The sequence below is a fragment of the Anas platyrhynchos genome, chromosome 1, assembly GCF_047663525.1.
Source record: "Anas platyrhynchos isolate ZD024472 breed Pekin duck chromosome 1, IASCAAS_PekinDuck_T2T, whole genome shotgun sequence".
Classification (NCBI taxonomy): Eukaryota; Metazoa; Chordata; class Aves; order Anseriformes; family Anatidae; genus Anas; species Anas platyrhynchos.
The window spans coordinates 44,707,426-44,731,414 of record NC_092587.1 but is presented as its reverse complement, the minus strand read 5'-3'; the positions used below and the strand labels follow the sequence as shown (position 1 = coordinate 44,731,414).

Below are 23,989 nucleotides of genomic sequence, written 5' to 3'. Positions count from 1 at the left end.
CCTTAGATGTTTCCTCCGGAATGTGAAGAAACTTTCCCCATGGCAAATCAGCCTCTCTTTTACACCTCTGTAAATCCAAACTGATGGAGATAAACCAACTCAATGCACTTAATTCGTTCCCAGCTGGCAGAAGAAATCCCTTTAAGCAGCAAACAGTGAAAAGCAGTCTTAATAATTTCCCATGGTGGTTACTAGAAAGGAACACCATGCTCCTGGGACTGAGAACTGATATCTGAGGTGAACTAGCAGGTTTTATTGTGCAGGAGAAAAGCAAGAGTCTGTGGGTGTGGCAGGAAAAGTGTTCCTTGAGTGGGATTTGGATGTACAGGTGTCCACAGTTTGCTTACTCCGCGGAGACTGTACTGAAGTTCATGGAGGGACTGTAAGAGACTGCTGGACTGCTATGAATATAGGTGAACTTCTATATTGTTGCCTTCGTGGAAAAAAAAAAAATCTTTTTCACTCGTCTTGCCAGCAGAGAAACAGACTTCTGAGTTATGTGCTTTTTCTCTGTGAGGCAATGTCGTTCACTGAGGCCATGACATGGTACAATTGCTCATTTGCTGGTAGGATGTTTTTTGTGTCTGTGTGTTTTTGTTTTAATTTGGTTTGTCTGTTTGTTTTTGTTGGTTTTTTGGTTTGTTAGTTTGTTTGTTCATTTATTTTTTTGAAATGTTTAATGAATAAGAAAATAAGCCAAGAACCTGAAGTGAAATAACTTACACAACTAGATACTGGCTTCTTTATATCAACAAGAATATCAGTATTTGTGCACATATGCTGCCAAGTCTTGGTCACTTCAGGACTTTTCTGGTATATTTAGAGAACACAGATGTACCTCTCCTGAGATTAGCAGCCTGCTCTTGCCAATGCTGATGAGTAACAGAGAGAGGACACCGAGACAGTCCTGCCTGAGCTTCAGATGTTGATCACCATTGAACTGCAGTGATCTTGTCCCTCTTGGCAAAAAGGCCACTGCTGCTGCTGGCAGGTAGAGCAGAATACAGATATATCAAACTTTAAGTCAGGACAGGATTCCAGTTCAGTTTCCCACAAGGAGAAGAAACCTTTGGACTGAAAAAATACACCACCAAGTCATTTATTTTTTTCCCCAGGAAGACTGGTCCGGCAGGCAGACAGTCATGGAATGGGCTGTTATATGTCTGCACCTTTTGCCATTTAAGCTTCCTGGAATTGGGATTTATGCAGATTTATAAAGCCATCTATCCAAATTTTCCTTTTTTATTGTCAGTTTATTTACAAATACTGGATTCCCTAGTAAAGTTATCTTTAGGTGATGCCTTACTTTTCCTTTTCTTTTTCTTTTCTCCTTTTCTTTTTTCTTTTCTTTTTTTTTTTTTTCTTTTTTTCTTTTTTTTTTTCATTTTTCTTTTTCGTTTTTTTCTTTTTTTTTTTTTTATTCTTTCCTGTAATAATAGTACTAAGCAATATCTGTCTGCCATGGTAAGGCTCAGAAGAGCTTTTTTCTTAGGAGTGTGCACCACAGGTCCAAACCCATTCAGGACCAGTCCTTATTCTGTTTCCCTCTCCTCTTCATGCACATGCCCACAGCTCTATTTTTAACCTTGCTACTGCCACTGAAGGTTCTTGTCCTCTTGCAGAGGCTGGAGGAAAGTTTTCCTATGTAAGATTTTCTCTCTGATTTCTAAAAGCAGTACCATGTCTATGTCTTAGGGAAAAAAAAAAAAAAAAAAAAAAAAAAAAAAAAAAAAAGGCAGCCATCCCATCAGCTGGAATAACTGAAAAGACAGAAGGCAAGCAATAGAGTTTGATTTTTTCTCTTCTGGTCATAAAGACTGACCAAGCTTCTTGTAGTTGAAACTATCCTCTTAGAAATGTGATGCATTTGTTTTATGATGTTGGTCAAATAACATTACTTTTGATAAGACATGTTTGTGTCCCACTGACATATTATTACAGTCTGGCCTGCAGAATAGCATATGCATATCTGTGATTTTCAGAGGACACCTGGTCCCTCTGGATGGTCAGCTGGTCCTTTTTTCTCACACCAGGCTTTTACCAGTGAGGTCTGTCAACAAGGCTGTAATCATGTATCTTGGGGCAGTGTTGAGTGTACCTGCGCCACAGTTATTCACTGAGCCATTCTGGAGGGAGCTTTGTCGGTCTCTACAGCAGGAAGCAGATGCCTTTCAGAAGCAGTGTGCCAGATGGTACTTTCTCTCCCGAGTTAGAGGTTAAACATTCCAATAAGTATCCAGTTGTCATTTGAGACATCATCTCCTCCCTTCTGCTTTGTTCAACGTGCAGGGGGGTCCCAGAGGTGGGAGCTGCTTGCCTCCCAGAGGTGTCTTCTCTGGAGATGCTACAGCTGCCAGTGCCAAACACTGCTGCACAACACAAAAAGGTTCCTGCTTTCAGGTCAGCTCTACTGATCACTGACTTATCTCCTAGAAGTATCAGATAATGCACTTTTCCTTTTCCACCGGGCTCTTTGCTGGACATTGACCCCAACACAGTCACAGATTTGGAGGCACGTGTCCCCAGGTGAAGAAGTGTTGAGTTTATTTCCCTTTTCTGTGGTTCAAAGTCCACCTTCACTTTGCAATTGCCTTCAGCTGCAAGCAGGATGACCTGAAAACCATGGCCTTCACAAAGGAGACTTAGTTCCATGGGTGGCTCTGCTGTCATTGTCCCAGTGATCAAGATTCAGACTTTGGTGGGTTTTTTTTGTTAATCCCCTTTCTATATCTGGGATAAACAGGACAATATATACTTGGAGTAGGAAAGATTGGATTTCTACAAGAATTCACTTGTGGAAGAACTCATAAACCTCCTGAAAAAAAAAGGATATATTGCGGAAAGAAATCTAGAGTAGCTCTTCTGCAGAAAGGTCTGGTCTAAGGCAGTACACATTAGTCCGTATTTGATATTCCAGAAACCAGAATGATTTCTTCTGTGGAAAAAAAAAAAAAAAAAAAAAAAGAGTGAGAGAGAGAGAATTTGAATGATGCATGTTTGAGAAGGAGGGAAGAAGAACAGCCTGTTTTATTGAAACATGTCTTCAGATTGAAAAAGACGCATCATGTGGAGTTTATCATGATGTTGTATATGTCAGTGATATGTCAATGAAACTTTGTCTCCATAAGATGAAATGTTACTCCTAAAAATGCTTCTTTCTAATAAAATCTCTGACAATTAGATTTCTTCTCTTCATTCCATTCAGTTAGCACTGGACAAACTGAGCCAACTTCTTTTATTAGATATTTCACAGAAATCAATTAAACAGTCCTAATTACCATTCTAAGTCACAAGCTTCTATTAATGAAAATTGTTGTTTTTATTAAAATTAGCTGCCATCTCCAGCTTTTGCTTCCTTCAATTTTCATTGTCAAATTGAAAAATGTTCTGCTACAATAGGAAATTTGCTAATTCCTAACAACAATAGATTGAAATAGAAAAAAAAAAATATCAAGCAATTAAGATGACAGGAAGGAGAATTCAAATTTTTCTCGTACATGACCTTGTGAATGCCTGACCACTTTAGCTTTTCACCAAAGGAGGGCATGCCACAGCCCCTGGAGTGTCTGGGTCCCTCAGTATGGGGACATGGGCACAATGTGTACTGCCTCCTTCAGCCCTGCATATCTATATTTATTTTCCTTGTAAATGAGATGCAAGGTGGGAAACATCGACAGTAACAGGGTCTTGCCTGGGGTGTGCAGCAAGAAACCAACTGCACTGTGTTCCTGGACTCTGAGATATGGTTTCTGTCACTATTTGCAGTGCACTCTTCCTTTTCTTCAGTGTCACTTTCTGTATATTGTTAATGTGAGGCAGATATAGAACTGTCTGCTTCCTTCCCAAAGCTGTGCTCAGCATTGCTGAGTGTCATTTACAGGTATGAAGGTTCATGCCAGAGTTTCAGTTCTGTGTGGAGATTTATCTCTAAAAATAGCATTTGCATTTGCATTATCTGAATTGACTGGAGATTGTAGAAGATACCTAGATTTATGGACAGGTGTGTACAGTAAGAAAGCTTCCTTATAGCGCAGATCGTAAAATGTAATCAGGCCTTGGCTTAGAGAGGGCTGCAGAAAAGAAAGGGTTTCTTGCATATTGCTCAGTGGGTCAGCTGGCAGAGCCCTTCCACAATCTGCAGAGCTCAATTCTTGAGTGCCCTGCTTCAATGCCATCACACTCTGTCCTTTTGGATGTCCCTGGGCACATGGTAATATTACTTGTATTGTTTCTCCTGCTAGATTCTCATCTTCTCAACAGCCTTCTGCCCTGATATGGCAGAAACAATGTGAGCAGGGCAGAATAAGAGCAAGGTAGTACCCTGCCTCCACAGAAACATGCTTTGCCTTTGTGTATACCCCAAATAAGTGTTGCTCTGCCAAAGTTCCGATGCTTATTTCCTGTGTGCCATGTTGCAGTCTCAATTTTTTTATTTTTTTTTTTTTTTACACGTGCAAAATTTTGTCTGTGTTTAATCATAGGGAAAAGATATATTAGCTTGTCTAGCTCAGCCACTAGCTAATGTAGTGCTAGTTCCCTCAAGCACATAGTTAGACAAACATTGCAGCCAAACATACATGACTCTCATCTTTATTTAAATAGCATGTTACCAGATCGCTGTTTGAATTTGGAAATTAAGGGTATTGAGAAGGTGCCTTCAAAACTTCAGACTGAGATTGAGACTTTTTTCTTTTCCCAGAGGAATTTTATTAAAAGGATGTAGGATTTTAGGATATCTTATTTTTATTCACATTTTAAAGTCTTGCATGAGCAACTACCATTCACTAGTTTCAATGTAGCCATTTAAGGTCTGCTCATTTGTAAGCTTTTAGAATGATTAACCTATAGCCATAATCAATAACTTTCAGTCAGGAAAAGTTCAATTAAGAGCAGCTGAAGTGTTGGAAGTGAATGAAATCGGTGCGTTGGGCTCTTAACTGTTACAACAAAATGCACAGCAGAGGCCTGGCAGAAAAACTGCAAAGGCAGTTGAGAGGTGCCTCTGTTCTTCCTCATAGCCAGCTGTACGATGAGCCAGTTCTCCAGCATGTACCAGAGCACTGTAACACTCGATTCAATGTGTATGGTCTGTCAGCAGCTGTCAGAGTCCATCCCAGCAGCCTGTTGTTTGCTCTCATCTCTGGCAGCATCCCTGATGTCAGGCTTGGGAGAGGTGGCCCAGGACAAGCCAGGACAGGCTGGTGGTGGTGAACCTGCTGGATGGCAAGGCAGGGGGGGAGCTGTACTGCAGCTGAAAACTATGCAGTGTCAGCTGAACCCTGTCTTCTAACGTGGCTGTAAATAGATGTAACCAAGTCGCAGTCTAAAAAATCCCCATGTTTCATTTTGGAAGAGAGTATTACAGCAAAGCAGGACTTAAAATTTCTGCTGCTGAAAGCTGCTCCTGCTATTGGTATTGTCCAAGCTAAAAAGGAATTGAGTTCTGCTGGATGGCATGGCCTCTCTAAATAATGAAAGTCTTCTGCTGCTGTTACCTGACTGCTGAACAAACAGCAATTGGGTTTGGAAAATGAAGCAGCCTCCCATCATCGTTGTAAAGTTCCAGTATCAATAGGATAATGCTAGTCTGGAAAGCCCTGTGATAGCAATTTTGAAATGACATGGCTTGCAGTCATATAGTTTGAAAAGGTATTGTTTAGATAAGTAGTCAATCGGGGAGTTTACTAAATGATTCCAATATGGTTTTATGGATATAGTGTCTTCATGACAGATAGCTGATTTCCCAGCTCAGCTTTTATAGTATCTGTGCCGGCTACTGAATTCCAAGGTATAATTCTCATTAACAGTGATCTGAAAAAATTATCTGACGTCAGGATCTTTCCTAGCTGTACTGTACATGAACATTGTCTCTCTGTTCTCTAGGAGGAAATACGCCCGCAGTTTGAAGCCAAGTACTCCAAGAAAGAGCGAATGAACCCCATATCCGGGAAGCCAGAGCCTTATCAAGCATTTGCAGATAAATGCAGCAGACTCATTGTTTCTGCATCTGGAATATTTTTTATGGTTTGAGAACTTTTATTTCTTTTCCTGTTTAAAATAATACAAAGTAACATTATCTCTGATGAGAGAGCATGGAGATACTGGATATGACTGAAAGAGCAATAAGCTCTATCATGTTTACTGCTGACTGAAAATCTGTACAGAGCAAATATCCCGAGTTTCTGTTAAGTCCCACACTAGTTTACTCTTTGCTGAGTCTCGCAGTTAGTTAAATCTTTCCTTCAAGGTCCAGATTCAGGAGTACTGCTAAGGCTATATGCATAGGCGATGTGTGACTACACAAGTGCTGGAGTAGTGACATTATCAGATTTAGGAACCAACTTCAGCTGACTGAATTTCCTTACCCTCCCCATGTAGATAGTGCGGAGTGATGGAGAGGTGCCATGGGGGAGTCAGTTGTTCACTCTACAGAGAACTTAGCTTAGGTGCCTAAAGTGCTTAAAGATATTTGTATCTTCTATTTTTTCAGTGTACTGCAGAGGTAAGAAAAGAGGGCTTTTATTCCTAGTGCAGTTGAAACAGAGAAATTGAAGTTCCTTGTCTAAAATAAGGCCTCTCTCCCTCTTCCAAACTACAAATCTGTATGCATCAGTGGAGTCTCAGTGAAGTCTCTCCTAACAGAGCAGCAAGCATTTCTGCTAAAATGCTCCCTATCCCCTAACTTTTCTGAATCTGTTATTCACTAGTATTCACAGACAGCAGTAGCAGTAGTATTGTCTTGAAAACACAGTTGTCATCAACTTGGACATTTACTAGTGCTTTTCCAGGTGTATTTCTGTATTTTGTTTTTTTTGTATATATGTGTGTATATATATATACTTTCTTCTTTTTTTGAAAAAAAAAAGATGAAAATTTCGCCCTTTGAAAAGACATTCATTAATCTTCTTGGCCTAGTGGTAGATCTTACTCAAACTGCTAGAGAGAGTAGCCTTGTCCTGAATTTCATGCTCTACAAATTGTCTCCGTAATAGTCCTTGAAACAAGACAAGGATTATTTTCACTGAAGATACTTTTTAATGTTGGCATAGCATGGGCTTCCAATTAGAAAAATAATGATTTTTCCCCTTTTATGTAAAAAATATCCATTAAAAAGAATAGTTTTAAGCACAGGAGATGTGCTTACCAAAACTTCAAGTCAGAGCTTTTCTCAAAATCTCACAGCATTGACAGTGCAGTTATAAATACAGCTTCAACTGGATCAGTGCTTCCATGTTACCAAAGGAAAGGGATCCTTCTTCTTGGCTCTGTGCGGGGAATCCAGAGGCAATCCTCTAACTCGGTAACTCTGCAATGTTTCTGTGTGCTGCCAGTGTGGTAGCAAAGAATCTAATAAACTGCCCCTTCACATTCACACACACCTAACTTTTTTTGTTCTTCTGCGCTGTGATTATGTCAAACAGTGTTGTCACTAATAACATATGAAAACAGCTTGATTAGCACTTAATATTTTCAAAATCATTGTTCCCATTTAATTACCTTAGATATGTGTTGGTTTTGACAGGTTTAAGTTGTTTTTGCATAACTTCAGTATACATCTAGCTTTTGGAAGTACTATCTGTCTTCTACTGAAGAAACTCTCCCTGTTGTAATAAGATAGCTAACGGGTACTGTGTCAGCAATTGTACGAGATGCGTCACCCATACTAATTCCCAACTGTTTGTCCTTTAGGTGGTTTGCTAAACTGTGACATAAATTGGTCACGATGGAAAACAGTTGTCATTTAGTGCTCAACTGTTGCATATGGAACATCAAGTGATTTAACAGGCTGGCTCAGCTGCATGGCTCTCACATTATAACTGTCACATTTGCTGAAAGACTCATCAGAGAAGAAATTACCAGGGCAATTGAATTTGTTACCTTCCCCAGACAGAATCTTTCCAGAACTGCAACAAGAAACAGCTTGCAAGAGGAGCTTGCTAGGGTTGCTGCTGAGGCAGTGCTTACAAATGGAGACATTTTTTCCTGCAAGTGTGAAGCACAAATTGCACCCCAGATACAGCATCATCACACTGGGATATTGGTTTGAGAATAGCCTTTGTACATTGTCAAACATACATGTAAGACAAATTCCCAGTTCCCAGAGCTGGCAATACTGTTTTCCACATGAATGCTGTGGAGCAGATACATTGGTCAAGAAAATGCTTAAAATGAAAAATTATTTTAATATGACTTTATAGGTATTTTGCATTATGGAAATAAAAAGGAATCCACAATAAGAGGAATATTCAAGTTGAAACTTTTCTCTAGAACCAAAGTTGATTTGTATTTCAAGCCTTTCTTTTCATTGGTATGGTTTTCAGTTTCAAAAAAAAAAAGTTTACGCCTGTTCTATCTCTCTCTTTTTTTGTTTTGTTTTGTTTTGTTTTCCTCCTTCAGATATGTGTGGTGATTGCTGCTGTTTTTGGCATTGTTATTTACCGTGTTGTGACTGTCAGCACTTTTGCTGCCTTTAAGTGGGCTTTAATCAGGAATAACTCTCAGGTTGCAACTACAGGGACTGCAGTGTGCATCAACTTTTGCATTATCATGCTACTGAATGTGGTGAGTAGAACTCATACATTCAAAGTGAGTCACCAGATTGGTAGATATCTCAGCCTGCAGAGTACTGAATACTTTCAAATCCTGACTTCAGCAGAAACAGAGGTTACACGATGCCTTGCTAAACTGGACATGACAATTTTGTTCATGGACATGTCAACACTTATGTGAAGTACAATTCTGAAACCAATACATTAAGTAAAGCATGTTTGATTGTTCTAAAAAAAATGTTTTAGGAAGACATATCCATGCTTCTGTTTTATCCTTTGCCTCTTTTTTTTTTTTTTCCTTTTTCATGTTTGCAGGTTTCAGCCTGTTTAATCAATATCCTTGTTTTTAATAAGTGTTTGGTTGTTCTTTTTTAAATACTTTGACCAAGTGTAGCTCTTATTTGAATTAATTTATGTTATTTCAGCTTCAGTTTTCATGTTAGCACCAGTCAGGATATGCATGTACAGAATGTACAGATACAATGCCCATATGCAGAAGGGGTGAAAGCTTCATGAGGCTTGAGCAGACATGACTTGTTCCATGAGCTGCTTATGGCCTTTTCAAGGTGACAGCAGCAGAGATGTGATCTAGGTGCATTTGGGGGGAAGGGGTTGCTCGCTGGCTGAAGTTAGCCTACTGTGAATGTGTGAAATGGTTTGGAACTGCGCTTGGGCATTTCCAGGTAGCAACAGTCCCAGTAAGAGAATTTACTATAGACTAAATAGGGGAAGAGTTTCATCCTCCCATCAAGATGCAGATACTGCTGTGGTAGCAATGTGCCTTCTGTTAATTGATCTTGGCAAGAAATGTATGGCCTTTTACTCTCAGTTAAGTGTGTTTTGTTAACTGTCATTATAAGACTGCATTTTAAGGGAGAGGAGGAATCAGCCTACAAATCATCCAGGTACTGGAGTATCTCTGCCCACTCAATGGCAAGAGTCTTCTGTCAAAAGCATGTTAGGCTTTGCTTCAGAACATATGCTGACTTACCTGGGAAATTTATAGAGGAATTACAAGATGTTATTTCAGGCCTGCATGTTTACAAGGACTGGCTTGGAAATTTTTTTCATATCTGTGCAATACCCAAGCATTTCCATCATCTAAAAAATAATTCAAACAGCCCATTTTTTATACAGCAGTAGGTTCCAAGAAGCGTTGTGGCAGGGCTTCACTTCTCCCTTGTCATAGGCAAGACTGGATTGGCGATTAGAACAGTCTATCAAGAATTGTTGACTACGCTTCCCGTAGGGTGGGACAATAGGCTGAGAAAGGGCAGAAAGAAGAGGTGGAAGCTGTTAATTCTCTTTGAATTTGTACTGAGGGCTCTCTTCTTTTATGCTATTTTTGATTTATTGTTTGTTATCTGCAGCTTTGGGGGATTTTCTTTAATCTACATAGAGCACACAATAAGCATAGAAGAAATAAAAAGAAAACTGTATATATCTATGTCAGTACAGCATCTGTTTCCAAGTTCTCAATATAAGCCATTTTATATGCAGTGAAGCAGCAACAAAGCAATATTGCACAAACAAAAATACTTGGTTCTCAAAGAGTTCTACAGCTTAGAGAAATTTTTAAAATATTGAGGGATGGCTTGAGGTTGCCTTTTGAGAAACTGTTTTATTTCCCAAAATATATTAAATTAATAGAGCACTGCAAAGATGGATTCCTTAAGCTTTGTGCACATTGCCATGCAATAGGCACCATATCCTTAGAACTGGATATCACTCATGGAAACAAAAGATCCCCAAAATATGAAACTGCATTAGCTGCATTAGTCAGAGGAGTTACAAACATAAAACCTCACTTCCTATGATGGATGAATGTAGTTTACTGAAGGACAGTAGTGCAGTTTCTTTTGAAAAAAAAAAAAATCTTTTTTTTCCCATCAGCAACCAGGTAGTTGAATTGTGTACAAACTGTGACTCAAGAAAAACAGCAGTAGAGAAAGCTAAGACAGCATAATAAAACCAGAATGGACCAAGACATATATAACAGTAGGGAATTCACTACTAGGAAGCCTGGAAAACAGCCGGTGATTCTAATACAAGCTGACAACCTCTCTAATCATCAGGGGAAAGGTACAGAGCACAAGTAAGTTCTAGACTGCATGCTCTGAGAGCTAGGTAAATACATTGATGCGTCATCCATCATGACAGAATGATCTGACCTTCAAGCGTAAGATCACTCAGACAGTCATGCTGCCTGACCTGGGAACAATCATTGGCTTTACTTAGGTTAATAAAAGCTGTTAATTCCAGTGACACTGTAAATAGAAAATATGAACTATATAATCCTTAAGGAGATCCCTTGGGATGAGTAGTGGTAAACTGCGGTAGCAGGTAATCTGGTCCAAATGCTGTTAAGAGAATCTCTAGTGCAGTCTTACTGTTCCACGAGGAACAGCAACAACATACAGGTTTGATACCCACATCCACAGAGCAATGTACATTTATAAAATAGCCTACTCCCTGCTGGGTTCAAGATATAAACCATCCAGACATTTAGCACTTTTGCAGTTGCCCTAAGGAGATGCTTTTAAACCTAGAAGAAACTATCTTTTTCATTACTTGAATCAAAACGTTTTACACCAAAGGCAACAAAAATCTGTTCATAGCAAGAAGTGGTTGTTAATGCAGATGAGATAATTCAAGATAACTTCAGACCTTAAGCAGTCAGTTTAATCTATAAATTGTACTTACTTCAATTTAAGTAACAATGGTTTATAGGAATAAGTGCAAATGAAAAGAAACATTGTTTATATGCAATTTAGAAATAATTAAGTACTTGAGCATGGAATATGAGGAGTTTTTTACCCCTGTATGCATCAGTGAGAATTAAGGACATTTAGCATTTTGTGGGAGCAGACCATAGCCTCACTTGAAGCAAATGGAAATGGTTGTATTAATTTACATTAATAATTATGGTGGTGGTGGTATGCTTTACAGGTTCAAAAGCTCTTTGCAAACAATAACAGTGGAAACACTCCAAGTTAGTTTTCGTAAGCTTTATTAAGTTAGCAATTTCACAGAGAATTTGAGATCTTGGTACATGCTAATCTCAGCAAGTGCCATTTAGGATTTAGAACAGCATCACTGACACAGGGTAAGATATGTGTCTGGAGGTAGGGATTATGAAAGGCTTTCTCTGAAGAACCTTGACTCCCCAGTGACTTCATTCCTTTCAGCACCAGAAAGAAAGAGAAAAAGAAAACAAAAGGAAAAAGAAAAAGGGGGGAAAAAAGACAGAAAAACAAAAAGGCACCAGAAAACTGCATCCCAGAGCATAGAGTGGTTTTCTTTGTGAGATAAATGCTCCATAAGTAACTAAAACAAAAATCCCAATCTACAATTCTGCTTTATGTTTTGGAAAAGTTGTCAAACCCTTTTTCACTGTGTACATAAAATAGGGACAGTGACAGCTTTTTTTCCACATGTATTGTAGATGAAAAGAGCTGTGTATAAGCTTTACAAATATTACTATTATTTGATTGATTCTCTGATTATTGTATTATTACTATATAGTTTTATTATCATCATTGCCAGAGCATCACAGGGATCATTTGAATGTGAGATTTGACATGTAAAAACAATTACTTAGAAACAGTACTATAGTTTTTGAGTTGGCCATGTTCTAAGAGCCTGTTTCTTCTCTGTTACAGCTATATGAAAAGGTAGCTCTTTTCCTGACAAATTTAGGTAAGTGGTGTTAAATACACAGTTGAATGATATTGTGCTGATTTTTTGTCCCTATATTGTGACAGAATTCAAACTGTCTGTATAGATATGAAAAGTCATGATTAATTTGATATCTATAAGAATGAAAGTTTTTCTTAAGTTTAATAAAGAAGAGTATCAACTAAGCTATAGTACAATTGAATCAGCAGTATCAAGAAACCCTCCTGCAGTCCTTGGTTCCTGTTCCAACCCCTTACCTTGTAAAAAATTAAACAAATTGTTACCACGGGGGCAGAAGCATAAGTTTTCAGAGAGACTGAATGTTCAAACTCCCAAATTTTGCAGAAACCTGGAAACAAAAGAATCACTTTTGGAAGCCAGATTTGTAGCTTGAAACTGAAATTCTTACTGACTCTCAAACATATCTGTGTAGGCGGGTCAGTATTTGGAAGGGAAAATAAGTAGGTGATTCATCAGCTTTGCCAACACCTGAACTCTAGTGGTACTCTAAGTAATTTTTCAGGTCAGCCTTAAAGGTGATCTTTATGCTAGGGTAAGGTTGACATATTTCTTTGTTTTTACAGTCAGCTAGTACTAGAGTAGAAAATAACTCATCTATCCACAGCTCAGGCAGTCTCTGGAGATCTTGATCACACTGGAAGATTGCAGTGGTTGGTGGCAGTTGGCAAGGGCTCCTTGATGTCAAGAAGCCTGAAATGAGATGCTTGCTAAAGTTCTGCAAAATCAACCATATCATTGAATGTGTATGAGAATTTGTTTTAGGAGACTAGTTTGAGTTTGTGTTCAGTAATATATTTTGGACCAGGACTACAGATTTCCACCTCTGCTTAGAGGAACAGCTGATGCTAGCTATTGTCAGGGCTTTTTTACATCTGGAAAGTCCTAGGCAATGTGTTCAAAGTGTGTCTGTGTGAGGTAGCATTTTATACTGTTGTTTCTTAGATTAAGATTCCTCATTTTTATGTCTTATATTTAAAATATTATTGTCATTCTGCATCCATGGAAAAGACATCTACTAATTACAGCTAAGAAATACAACTTTTTCAAGTATGTTGTTTGTGTAGGCTATGCACTTTTTTCCCTTTGACATCCTGGGGACAGTAAGACATGGTCTAGAGACCTTGAAGTTTGATTACTTTCTGCCAGGTTATCATCGAGGTAGGTCTGCTTCTTGTAGCCTCTGCAGATAGAACTTGTGTTGAGGATTCAGTGGGTCAAGCTGTTCTGACCATGTTCAGCATTTATTGTACTATTTACTCTGGTGGCCTAAGTAGCTGATTTGATTTGAATGATCTTTATCAGTGTAATAAGCTCAGAGTGGATTTGGCAGCAAAGCTACATTCAGGATGTCCTTCTTCATATTTTACATGACCTTTTCGGAGCTCATGTCTGTGTTACTCCAGAGTTTTGCCATTCTCTCTGATAGGAATATGAGCAAAGCTTCAGCTGCAGCAGCCCTGTAAAAGTCAAACTTATCCTTTCCACAGACTGGCATCAAAAATCCACAATGCTTCATTTCTTTCTGCTTAGCTGAATATATATGTAGTGGCATGCACAGGCTTTGCTTTCTTGACAAGTTACTTCCAAATTATTAGACTAGTTGTTAATTAATAGTCTATTTTACACTTTTGTTGAGTCATCTATTTGAAATTTCCTTATGGAAATTTCCTTGTAGCTCCAATTAAAGAGAATCTAGTTTATCATTTTTGTGCTTGTACACCCTTTGAAGTACATACATGTATACAAGTACTACCATTATGATGTCCAGAACTGTCATAACTACCTCTACTTCTGTGATTACTCCTGTTCATAGCAATGTATTACTAACAAACAGGCTCATGCCAACTGGAAAGCAGTTACAGGACATGATAGTGGTGTGTTGGTGGAGTAGTTGTTTTGTTAACTCCTGCTTTGATTACTCTGTAGATTAAGGGCCATGCTGAAGCGAAGGCATACATCTTCCCCTTTCCCATTTGCCTTACCCATCTATTGCAAAGTATTTTTTCTCTGTCTTCTGTGAGGAGCTCCCTGGGACAAGGAAAGTGGCACTCTGCTGATACCTGTATAGAGTCCTTAGGTGCCAGCATGGTAGGCACATCCATGAAACAGAAACAGGAGGAGGATTTACTTCAGATCAGCGTGACAATTCTAACCAAAAGGCACTTACACAGCTTACAGTGGCATGCTTTGCATCCATGTCATCATGGTAGGCTGCAGAGTGGGAAATGAGAGAAAAACCTGAGTCTATACATGTTATTTTGCAGTCTTCTGGGAATATACATACCCAGATACCTAAACAGGTTTCTGAGGCTTTACAAGCTAGCTTGCTGTGTGCTTCTTTTGGATATAATTTCTACTGTCATCTTATATATAGAAATCAGCAGGCTAATTTACAAACACATTGCCAGCTCAGATAGGTGCCTGCAGCCTTTGTGCCAAGTGAAATTGTTAATCTGATTAAGCCTCTCAAACTCTGCTCTCTTTCTTCACAGAACAGCCTCGTACCGAATCTGAGTGGGAAAACAGCTTCACTCTGAAAATGTTTCTTTTTCAGTTTGTCAACCTGAACAGTTCTACCTTTTATATAGCATTCTTCCTTGGAAGGTAGGAATGATATCTTCAACCTCGTATTCACAAAATAAGTAGAGAGGAGAAATAAGATGGACAGTAATGAAAAAAATAGGACCATACTATCTCACATCTTAAAATGCAAATTTCTTACTAGTTCAGTGGGAAAATTGCAGTTTTATTTTCCTTTCAAAGGACCAGAAATAGACAGGTAGTTTTCATTTCCTAACATCATATTGACTTAATGCTAACTCTTAGCAATTTCACAACTGGGAACTGATGCCACCCCCAATAATATGCATGCAGGCCACCTAGTTCTCTCTTCATGTGTATAATTTGTATGGTAAGTAAATAATTCAACATCGTGTCTTTTTTTCTTTCTGAGTACTGAATATTTTGCTACTTTTATTATGAGATTTGAACAGTTAACAGTGAATTAGGAGCCATCCGATTTTTTTTCCTAGGGAAAACTAACATTTATACTGATTTCATGGAAGGGCGGATACCACAGCCTGAATAAGAAAATGGACTGGCAGTTGAAAACCATTTTTTGACTGACATAAGCAGTTTTATTCAGATTTCCTCTCTGTTCTGCATATGCTGAACATCAAGCAGCACAATACTTGGTATTCACATAAAAATTGAAGTAAAAATATATTTAGCCCTTTGTGTGAATTATTCCAGGAATCCCCAAATCGTTTTTGCTGCACAACATTTTTTATAGTTAGTCATGCTAAGGTGACATTAGATTAAAACAACAGTGTGATCTTTCTTCTACTGCAGTGAGCAGACTGCTCATACAACATCATTGATGTATATTTGTGTGTTAAAGATTTACAGGACACCCTGGTGCCTACCTAAGGCTGATAAACCGGTGGAGACTGGAAGAGGTGGGTCCTTGCTAACTCCTGTGCTGCTGAAACAAGCTACACACTGATTTATTTGCTGCCCACGGATGCAGTAAATGCAAGCAGAGGCAGACACATAATTCTAAGTATTTTTGAGTGTGCTATTGGGTTTTGAGATGCTTTCTAACTCCACACTGCTGACACTCTACCATCTGTTACAAAACCATCCGTATATTGATATATGCCCTTTCAATGCTAGCAGTTTCAGTCTGTGCATCACATTTGTATAGTTTAGCCTTTTCTTACATTTTTGTGTTGGAAGGATTTCATCCTTAAAATCAGATACGAATCTGACAACTTTTTGCTTCTGAAAAAATTTCTTTCTCTCAGCTTTTCTAGCCTTGCTGACCAGAGAGCTACATTAATAAAATGACAATTTAAAGCACAGATACATAAAATGTACTTAAAAATTGACCAAAACACCTGAACAAACTTCCCAGAAGTTATTGACATAATGCTGGATGTCTACAAAGTCAGATGAAATTGGAGAGAAGTGAGGGATCACTTTTGCAAGTCAAGTACCAACCTCCTCCCCACCCCCCACCCCCCATTTTTTTTTATTTTTTTTTAGCAAATACATTCAGAATTCAAAAACCAGTTATAGAAGGTGAACAGCAGCAGTTTCTGTATTGGTCCTGTAGCATTAGGTGCTGCTGTTTGTATAATCAAATCCTGTGGTTTCTTTCCTGCTTTGCAGATGAATAATGGAAACAACTTTGCAAATATATGACAAATGGCAAGTAGAAAATGCAGGTCTTTACACTGCTGACATGAATTTACAAACACTTCCAAATCTCTAAATATTTTCATTTACAGAGGTCATCCAAGCATTAGCAAAGAATGAATAATTTGAAAAGGCTGTCCTAATTTTGAGGTAGTGAATTCTGTACATTCAAGGAAAAAGTAATAAATGGGCAGATAGACTGAACATCTCTCTGAAGTCTGAGGGAGACCAAGTTGACCTAACTGCTGCTGCTGCAAAAAGAACATGATACAGCCTAGTCCAGCGTCCCTTGGTATATTCAGACCACAGTGTACATAGCACATTAGTGGTGTTATGGCTGTAACATCACTGCTACTTCATTAGTACTTCATCTACCTCTCTTAGGCTATATTTGCTTGTGTGATGATTCCTAAAAATAGAAGGATGATGATTTAATAATAATGCTAGTGAAGTTAATTAAAAAGTGTTTGTGCTACCCTGTTAATCTAAAAAGAAACTCAATGAGGTCAACAGAAACCTCAGCAGGGACCCTGATTATGAGAACTGTATAATGCAGTATGTATTAGAAATTCATATTACATTTTCTTATGAGTCATAACTAATTTCAGATTTTTTCTCCCAAAAAATAAAGAGAAATAGTTCCAGTCCTGTGACTGTAATCTTCTTCACTTGCCCGTAATACCCAGGATTTAACAATATATCTTGGACTCCACTGTTTGGATTTGCAAAGTCAATTATACAAAATGCTGTTTGAGGGCAAAAAGTTTTGGGCACTTTTCTGTTTCTTCTTTATGGCATTGCCTAACTTTTTACTAGCTGAACATCTCTCCTCAGACCAACACCATTTCTTCAAGGCCTGGACCTATGGCTAAAACAAGTAAGCACTCGGAAAGAGATGCTGAGAACTGCTGTTTGACAGTTAGGGACTTTCAGTTCTTCAAGAAGATAATATTCTCAGGAATCCACTCAATCGTATACATTATAAGTACTCAATAAACAGTATTAGGACTATCCTCTAGGCATAAACTCTTTGCATGTGCAGCCAGGAGGAGTTTTTTCTTCATTTTTTGACTTGAAGCATAATTAGACTCCCTAAAAGCTATTGTAATCCTTGGAGATATTCGGTAGCCTTTACCTCTATCCTACCCTCAATTCCATAACATACTGTCCTGGTTTCAGCTAGGATAGAGTTATCGGAGTAGCTGGTATGGTGTTTAGCTGCTGGCCGGGTTAAACCACAACACGTATTAGTAGTATTAGTGTGAAAACTGTACTTGTTTCAGCTGATTCTGTCCCCTGCAGAGAATTAGATGATAGGCTTACAGGGGTCATGGTATGATACAGTTTCATATGCTCCCATAAGTTTATATTATAAAAAATATTAAACAGAACAGCATTAAATTTCCTCTAAGTAAATTATTTAATATAAGTGTTTGCTCTTTAAGAAATGCTTAAAACTGAGCATTATTTCTACTTAACCTTTTGTCTCTTTTTTTCTGTAGTGCCACCCTAGTGGATGCCTTATTGATCTCTGTATGCAAATGGGTATTATAATGGTGCTAAAGCAGACATGGAATAATTTCATGGAACTGGGCTACCCGTAAGTAAACATAATGTCTATGCTTTTGTAGGTAACAGAAAGATGCTAAGTTTATTTTTTTGTTTGTTTTATTTTTGTTTTTGTTTTTTTTTCTGTGACCGGTTACATAAAAACAAGGTACAGTAGCCATTATAATAGAACATTTCCTTTAAGATAGATAGCTCTTAAGCTAGATTTCCAGGCTTGTAGAGATAGTTGTTGTAGGTTTTTTATGTTAAATATGGTTTGGAAAAAAAAGGAAAGTGTAATATAGATATTTACAAATAAATAATATGTGAGAAGCACTTGATTCCATTAAATCATATTCCCTGTTTCAAAACTCCTTAAAAATAATTTTAGGACCACTGTATTCCTTGCACAGGCAATATTGTATGTATCATTTTTTATCTATACCAGGAAATTCTAAATTGGATTTCTCCTTGCTGGGTGATAAAAGATGCCTGAAAGGGCAGGTATGAGCTGGAAAAAATGCACTGCTGGCATATGCACTCTCAGAGATAGAAAAATGTACTGACTGGTATGTAGACAAATTCCCTGGTGATCTTCTGGGTATTGTGGAGCTGTGCCCTAGCTATGAAGGTTGACAGTTATTCATTTTCTATTGGTTCATTTCTTATTGATTAGTATTTAATAAGCATGATTAATAGAGACGGTTGATGCTAGAGACTGTGGCAGATCATCAAGTGAAATTAGCAAGTGTGAAAATATAAGAGAGAGTTGACATTGTCAGAAAGTTTGCCCTTGCAAAGTTCTGCAGTTCGGAGGGATTTGCTTCGCTGCAGGATCCACAGCAGAGTTAGTGCAGAGGTTGGTGCCTGAACTGCAGAATGTGTCGCAGCAGTGATTTCGGGCAGCCTCTGCGGTGATCACATCCAGCCGTAATGAGAATGGAGTAAATGATTTAAATGCACAGAGTAATGGGCAATCAAGGTACTCAACATTCACTATTCGTCTGCCTTCCCCAGTCAGTGCCGAGCGTGCTTCTCACCAGGATTTTGCAGCTGTTAGGGCTGGAGGAGTTAGCAGGGTGGGGAGGGGGGAACAGCAGCAACAACACTGATCCTTCTTTTTCCGCTCCCAGACTCTTATCAGTTCTCATTAGATCTTTCTGCTACCTACTAACAGGGATTTTGAAACCCAATAATAAGCATTGAAGAGAATTAAAGAAGGTGACAGAAGTAGATAAGAGGGGCTTGTTTAAGAACAAGTGCTTTAATAGGAATAAACTATTTTAAGTAAAGTCTGTCCCTTCATTTAGAGTCACAATACAAATGACACAGTCACAGAAATGTGAGAAGCTTAAACCTATTCTACTGGGAGATGTGTTTTCTCTCCAGCCCTTTCACACCACCTCTCTAGCCCTGATATGCTGCAGGCAAGCACATTTCCTCTTTGTATGAAAAAAAAACACTGTTATTTCTGCTAGGGGCATGATTGGAGCCAACACCACCACATGGATGGCCAGAGGATTTAGAGGCAACCCTCTAGTCTAGAACATCACTGCCCCTCCATGCATACACTGGCTATTGCCTGCCAAGGTCCAGGCAGTGCCAGCACTGTGCTACTCCAAAGCTGATGGCGGGAAGTGCTTCTCCATAAGATAGTCCTAGAAGAGAATCCACAGCAGCCTGTTTTGAAGAGTGCTATTTTGCATCATTTCAGGGTGGCACTCCAGCCCTGGTGCTGGTGTGTGCTCCCACAGGGAACATGGAGGCGTGCAGCAGGAGTGTCCAGTGCTGTCCAGGGCTACAGGCGTTCTTTAGCAACAGGAACTCCAGTGTCTGCTGTCTCATCTCACACTGATATGAATGGCATTGGCTTGTGTTTTGAAATTTCCACCCGAAATTTAAAAACTAAGTTTCAAAGGTATCAAAGAGAGGCCCCTAGGTTTGGTGTGCAAGGGCCTTTACTGTTTCATCGTTCCATGTGTTCATACAAATGCTGGCATGTCAGTGTGATGCTTCTGCTACATACAACCACCACCTCAAAACCTTCAAAAGCATTTGACATTTCTCTTCTGCACTATACCTACATTTGCAATAACTAGAAAACAAAGTAAAAATGATTGCTTCGTTTGGAGGTGGGAAACTGCAATCTCAAGTTGATATTATTCTTGGAAGAACACATATCAATATTAAAACCTTATTGCATTACATTGCTCATATTTTGCTCAAACATAAATCAGTAAAAAGACATCTCTTCGAATTTTACTGTCAGTCTTCAATATTAATAATACTGGTTATGGGTTTCTGCTCACACAAAGGAGGAAACAACTGGGATCCACCTCAGAGTATAGGTCTCCCACCCACCCCATCCTTCACTTTGCCTTTTTTGCAGGAATTCAGTTTTAAGCCCTCTTACCTTCTCATAGTCAGCACAAGAGAGGCAAAGGCCCATAATCATCAGTCACAACCATCTTCCATTCACAGAAATGGCCTTTTTAGCCTATTTTCACATTGATAACTGGCTGAATTATTTGGGTGAGTCAGCACCTTCTAACTTGCTGAGATGAAGGGGCCCACTGCAATTTTGGAGAAAAGCTCTTGTGTTGTTTGACTTTCTATGCTAATTTTAGCTCATGTCCTTTGTTGGCCCAGTGAGTGCAATTCCTTGACCTGGAGAGGCAAAGGTGTTTACTTCGAATTTGGGCATTCGTTTCTATTCTGTCTCAGTCTCTCCTATGCCCCTACACTTGCATTTCTTCAGGAACAGCATGTTTTCTCTGAAGTCCAGTTCAGTCTTCCCCTTCTGTGAGATGGAGAGCTCTCTTAAGTCTGCCGTTAATCTCTTGGCCACCACGTGTTGTCAGTAGTCCACACACTTCTTCCTGCCCCTTGTTTCTCTGAATGTTTGGCTGCAAACACTAATTACATTCAAGGTATCTCCTTCCCTTCCAGGATAGCTCAGGGACTGCCACCCCCACACAATGTAGAGCCATGCAGAGATGCCATCACACACAGGAAGGGATCAAGCATCATTAGCAGTCTGGTTACTGGTTTCTCATTTAGAGCTTAACTGTCTCCACACAACATTGCATCCTGCATTATAAACAGACCCTGAAATGATTTGCCATTTTGTATAGGCAAAAATAAGCTAAATAAGTAATAAAAAGATGTCAAAATCCCTTTTTCATTTTAATAACATCCCACCAGCCTTATCTGTTTTCATACCTATTACACTGTGTCTTCAGCCACATGCATTAGTAATGCTCTGTTTTCCTATGAATTGGAAAATTCATTCTGCAAGGTATGTTGTGCACACTCAGCCTCTTCCAGTTTATCAATGAACAGTCAATAACAGTCTTTACTTGTTTTCTTTAATTTATTTGAAAATGCAGGCTAATTCAAAACTGGTGGACCAGGAGAAAACTACGGCAAGAGTATGGCACACAGAGAAAAACAAGCTTCCCACAGTGGGAAAAGGACTACAACCTGCAGCCTATGAATGCTTACGGACTCTTTGATGAATACCTAGAAATGAGTATGACACTGACCTTAGCTCTCTCTTTCACTAGATTTTAATGGTATTGCTTTTTTTTGCTTTTTTTTTTTTTTTTTTGATGTGGGCTGGTGTACTTTTTAAACTATTGCTATATGGAGCCAAAGAGGCTGCAAAACAGTTCTTATTCTTACAAGTCAGGTAAGGGATGGGAGTGGGTTTCTAAGAGCCAAGCCAAGTCAATGCAGCTAACCACACTGCTGCTGGTTTGCTAATCCCGCATTTATGACATGCTTCTGATTCTGGCTTTGTATGGGGAAGGTTGGTTTCTAAATAGCAGCCCATCTCTTCACCTGTATATGTTTCTGAAGGACTTTGCTGGGTTTTGCTTAAGGAAGTTCCCTGTATTGGGCTTTTATTTTAAACTGAATGGAACAGACTTGGATGCTTATGTTTAAAATTCACCGTCATTTACTGCCTCACTTTTACAAATTAGTTTGCTGTCTAAAAGTATTGCTTTATCCAGAGGAAAGGGGAGAATAACTGCTGCAAAAAATGTTAAAGAACAAAAATTTCTGCCCCGTGTGACTGAACCGTGTATATCATGAAAGTTTTTTTCTTTTCTCCCTCACACAATTCTTTTCAAATTAATGACAAATTTGGGAGTCTGAAGACCTGCCTCTGGAAACTTACATAAGGCTTCAAACTGCTGCCTACTTACAATGTAAACCCTAATCTTTGCAAGTATTTTGAGATCCTAGTTGGTGCTGGAGTACAAGTATAAATTTCTAAAAGCATAGATTATCCTCCTCCAAACTCTTCTCCAAATTACAAAATCTGGATGTTGAAGTCCATTCTGGTCACTGATGTGCATTTGTTTTAGTCATCCTTGCTCTGAGATTTGGCAAAGAAGTTCTGCACAGTTGTCACAAGGTTATTGTATAATACAGCATAATAAGGAATGTTCGTCTGTGTGATACTTCAGTATCTGAGAACTTAGAATTAGAGCTCAATAGTTATACTGTGACCTTTCCCTTTCTTTCCTAGTTCTTCAGTTTGGGTTCACAACCATTTTTGTGGCAGCTTTTCCACTGGCACCACTTCTGGCCTTACTTAACAACATTATTGAAATTCGGCTTGATGCATACAAATTTGTCACCCAGTGGAGAAGACCTTTAGCTTCAAGAGCCAAAGATATAGGTGAGTTCTTTGTTACATGTGTGTGCTATTTTTAGGGCAAAATACTGACCACTTCAAGTAAGAGCAGATTAAGGAATTTTCAGTCTTCTTCCACATTAACAATATACAATTTGACTGTCCCAAAAAAAGCAGGGAAAAAAAAAATCTTTTAATGACTTTCTGGGTGACTTAACAGCCAACATGCTTTAATGAAGTGATCAGTGTTCTCTGCAGGTTTCTTATTGTGGCAGACACGCTATCTGAACACAGAACACAGAGCAGCAGAAGCATCAAAGTCAAATTAAAGAAGCCATCATTTGATAAGGTTACTGTGTGTTTTCTATTTACCTGGTCAAAAATGTCACCTGTGACTTAGTGGCTATGTTCACTAGGTCCACTGGCATGAGACAGGATGGGTCTAAATCACAAGAGACTACTTGTCCTCAGTGAGGAATGACTACACTGCTAAATACAGGGTTCACATAACTTTGAGGTCACTCATCTGTACACTGCTGCAAGGGCTCTCTGGACACATATTGATTATAAATCTCCTCCATCCTTCCAGTGTGCAAAAGCAGAAGGACACAATAAAGCAAACTTATTTGCCCAATGCTGAATTCCTGATGTCTTTGGAGGAGTAAATAGGATACCTCACTGCCCAACTGCACTGCAAAAAAGAGCAGCCCTCCCAATGAAATAGCAGAATCCCAGGCTTTCTGCTCTCAGAGAGCTCTACCGTCTACCTCAAATCTATGTCTGAGAAAAATCTCGTGGGTGAACATTGTCGCTCTGTGAGGTGTTCAGCCAGTACACAGCATACACAGCAGACAATTTCTGAAAAGACAGTTATATAATTTAAATAATGAAAGCACAGAAAAATGGTTGTTGGGTTTTTGGTTTGGTTTTTGCTTTTTTTTTTTTTTTTTCTTTTTTCAGGCAGATTCAGGTGATATTTCTCAAAATGTGTTGTATTTGGTCCCTATTCAGAAAAGTTTTTAGGGATAGCATGATGCCTCATTAAAATCAATGGGTACATCTAACCTGCCTTTGATTATTTCTCACTGATGGTCCTCATGATCAGAGTTGTGTCTGTACCACAAGATCTGTCAGGCAGTTAAAACTGAGCATACCGGGGACCATGTGCCACAATATAGCATTAGCATGGTATGAATATTTTGATACAGAGAGATATGTGCTGACCAGCCATACACATGTTATATGCAAGGCCTTTCTGGCCTTGCATATAATAGATTACATATATTCACAGCAGACACACTGTGTGAACGTATGCCACTGCAGATCCTCCTCAAAGGCTGGATAGCCG

The 23,989-nt window shown here is 38.9% G+C and overlaps 1 protein-coding gene across 4 annotated transcripts in view; it reads left to right on the top strand.

Moving 5' to 3' along the window:
- ANO4 (anoctamin 4) overlaps positions 1-23,989 on the top strand; it is a 227,228-nt gene that overhangs the window by 190,354 nt on the left and 12,885 nt on the right. For all 4 annotated transcript variants that reach the window (XM_072036113.1, XM_072036105.1, XM_072036106.1 and 1 more), the window contains 8 exons: positions 5,884-6,024; positions 8,398-8,562; positions 12,212-12,248; positions 14,741-14,852; positions 15,649-15,706; positions 17,951-18,048; positions 21,386-21,528; positions 22,534-22,686. In XM_072036113.1, coding sequence (XP_071892214.1) covers positions 5,884-6,024; positions 8,398-8,562; positions 12,212-12,248; positions 14,741-14,852; positions 15,649-15,706; positions 17,951-18,048; positions 21,386-21,528; positions 22,534-22,686 — 907 coding nt within the window. The remainder of the gene's footprint in view (positions 1-5,883; positions 6,025-8,397; positions 8,563-12,211; positions 12,249-14,740; positions 14,853-15,648; positions 15,707-17,950; positions 18,049-21,385; positions 21,529-22,533; positions 22,687-23,989) is intronic.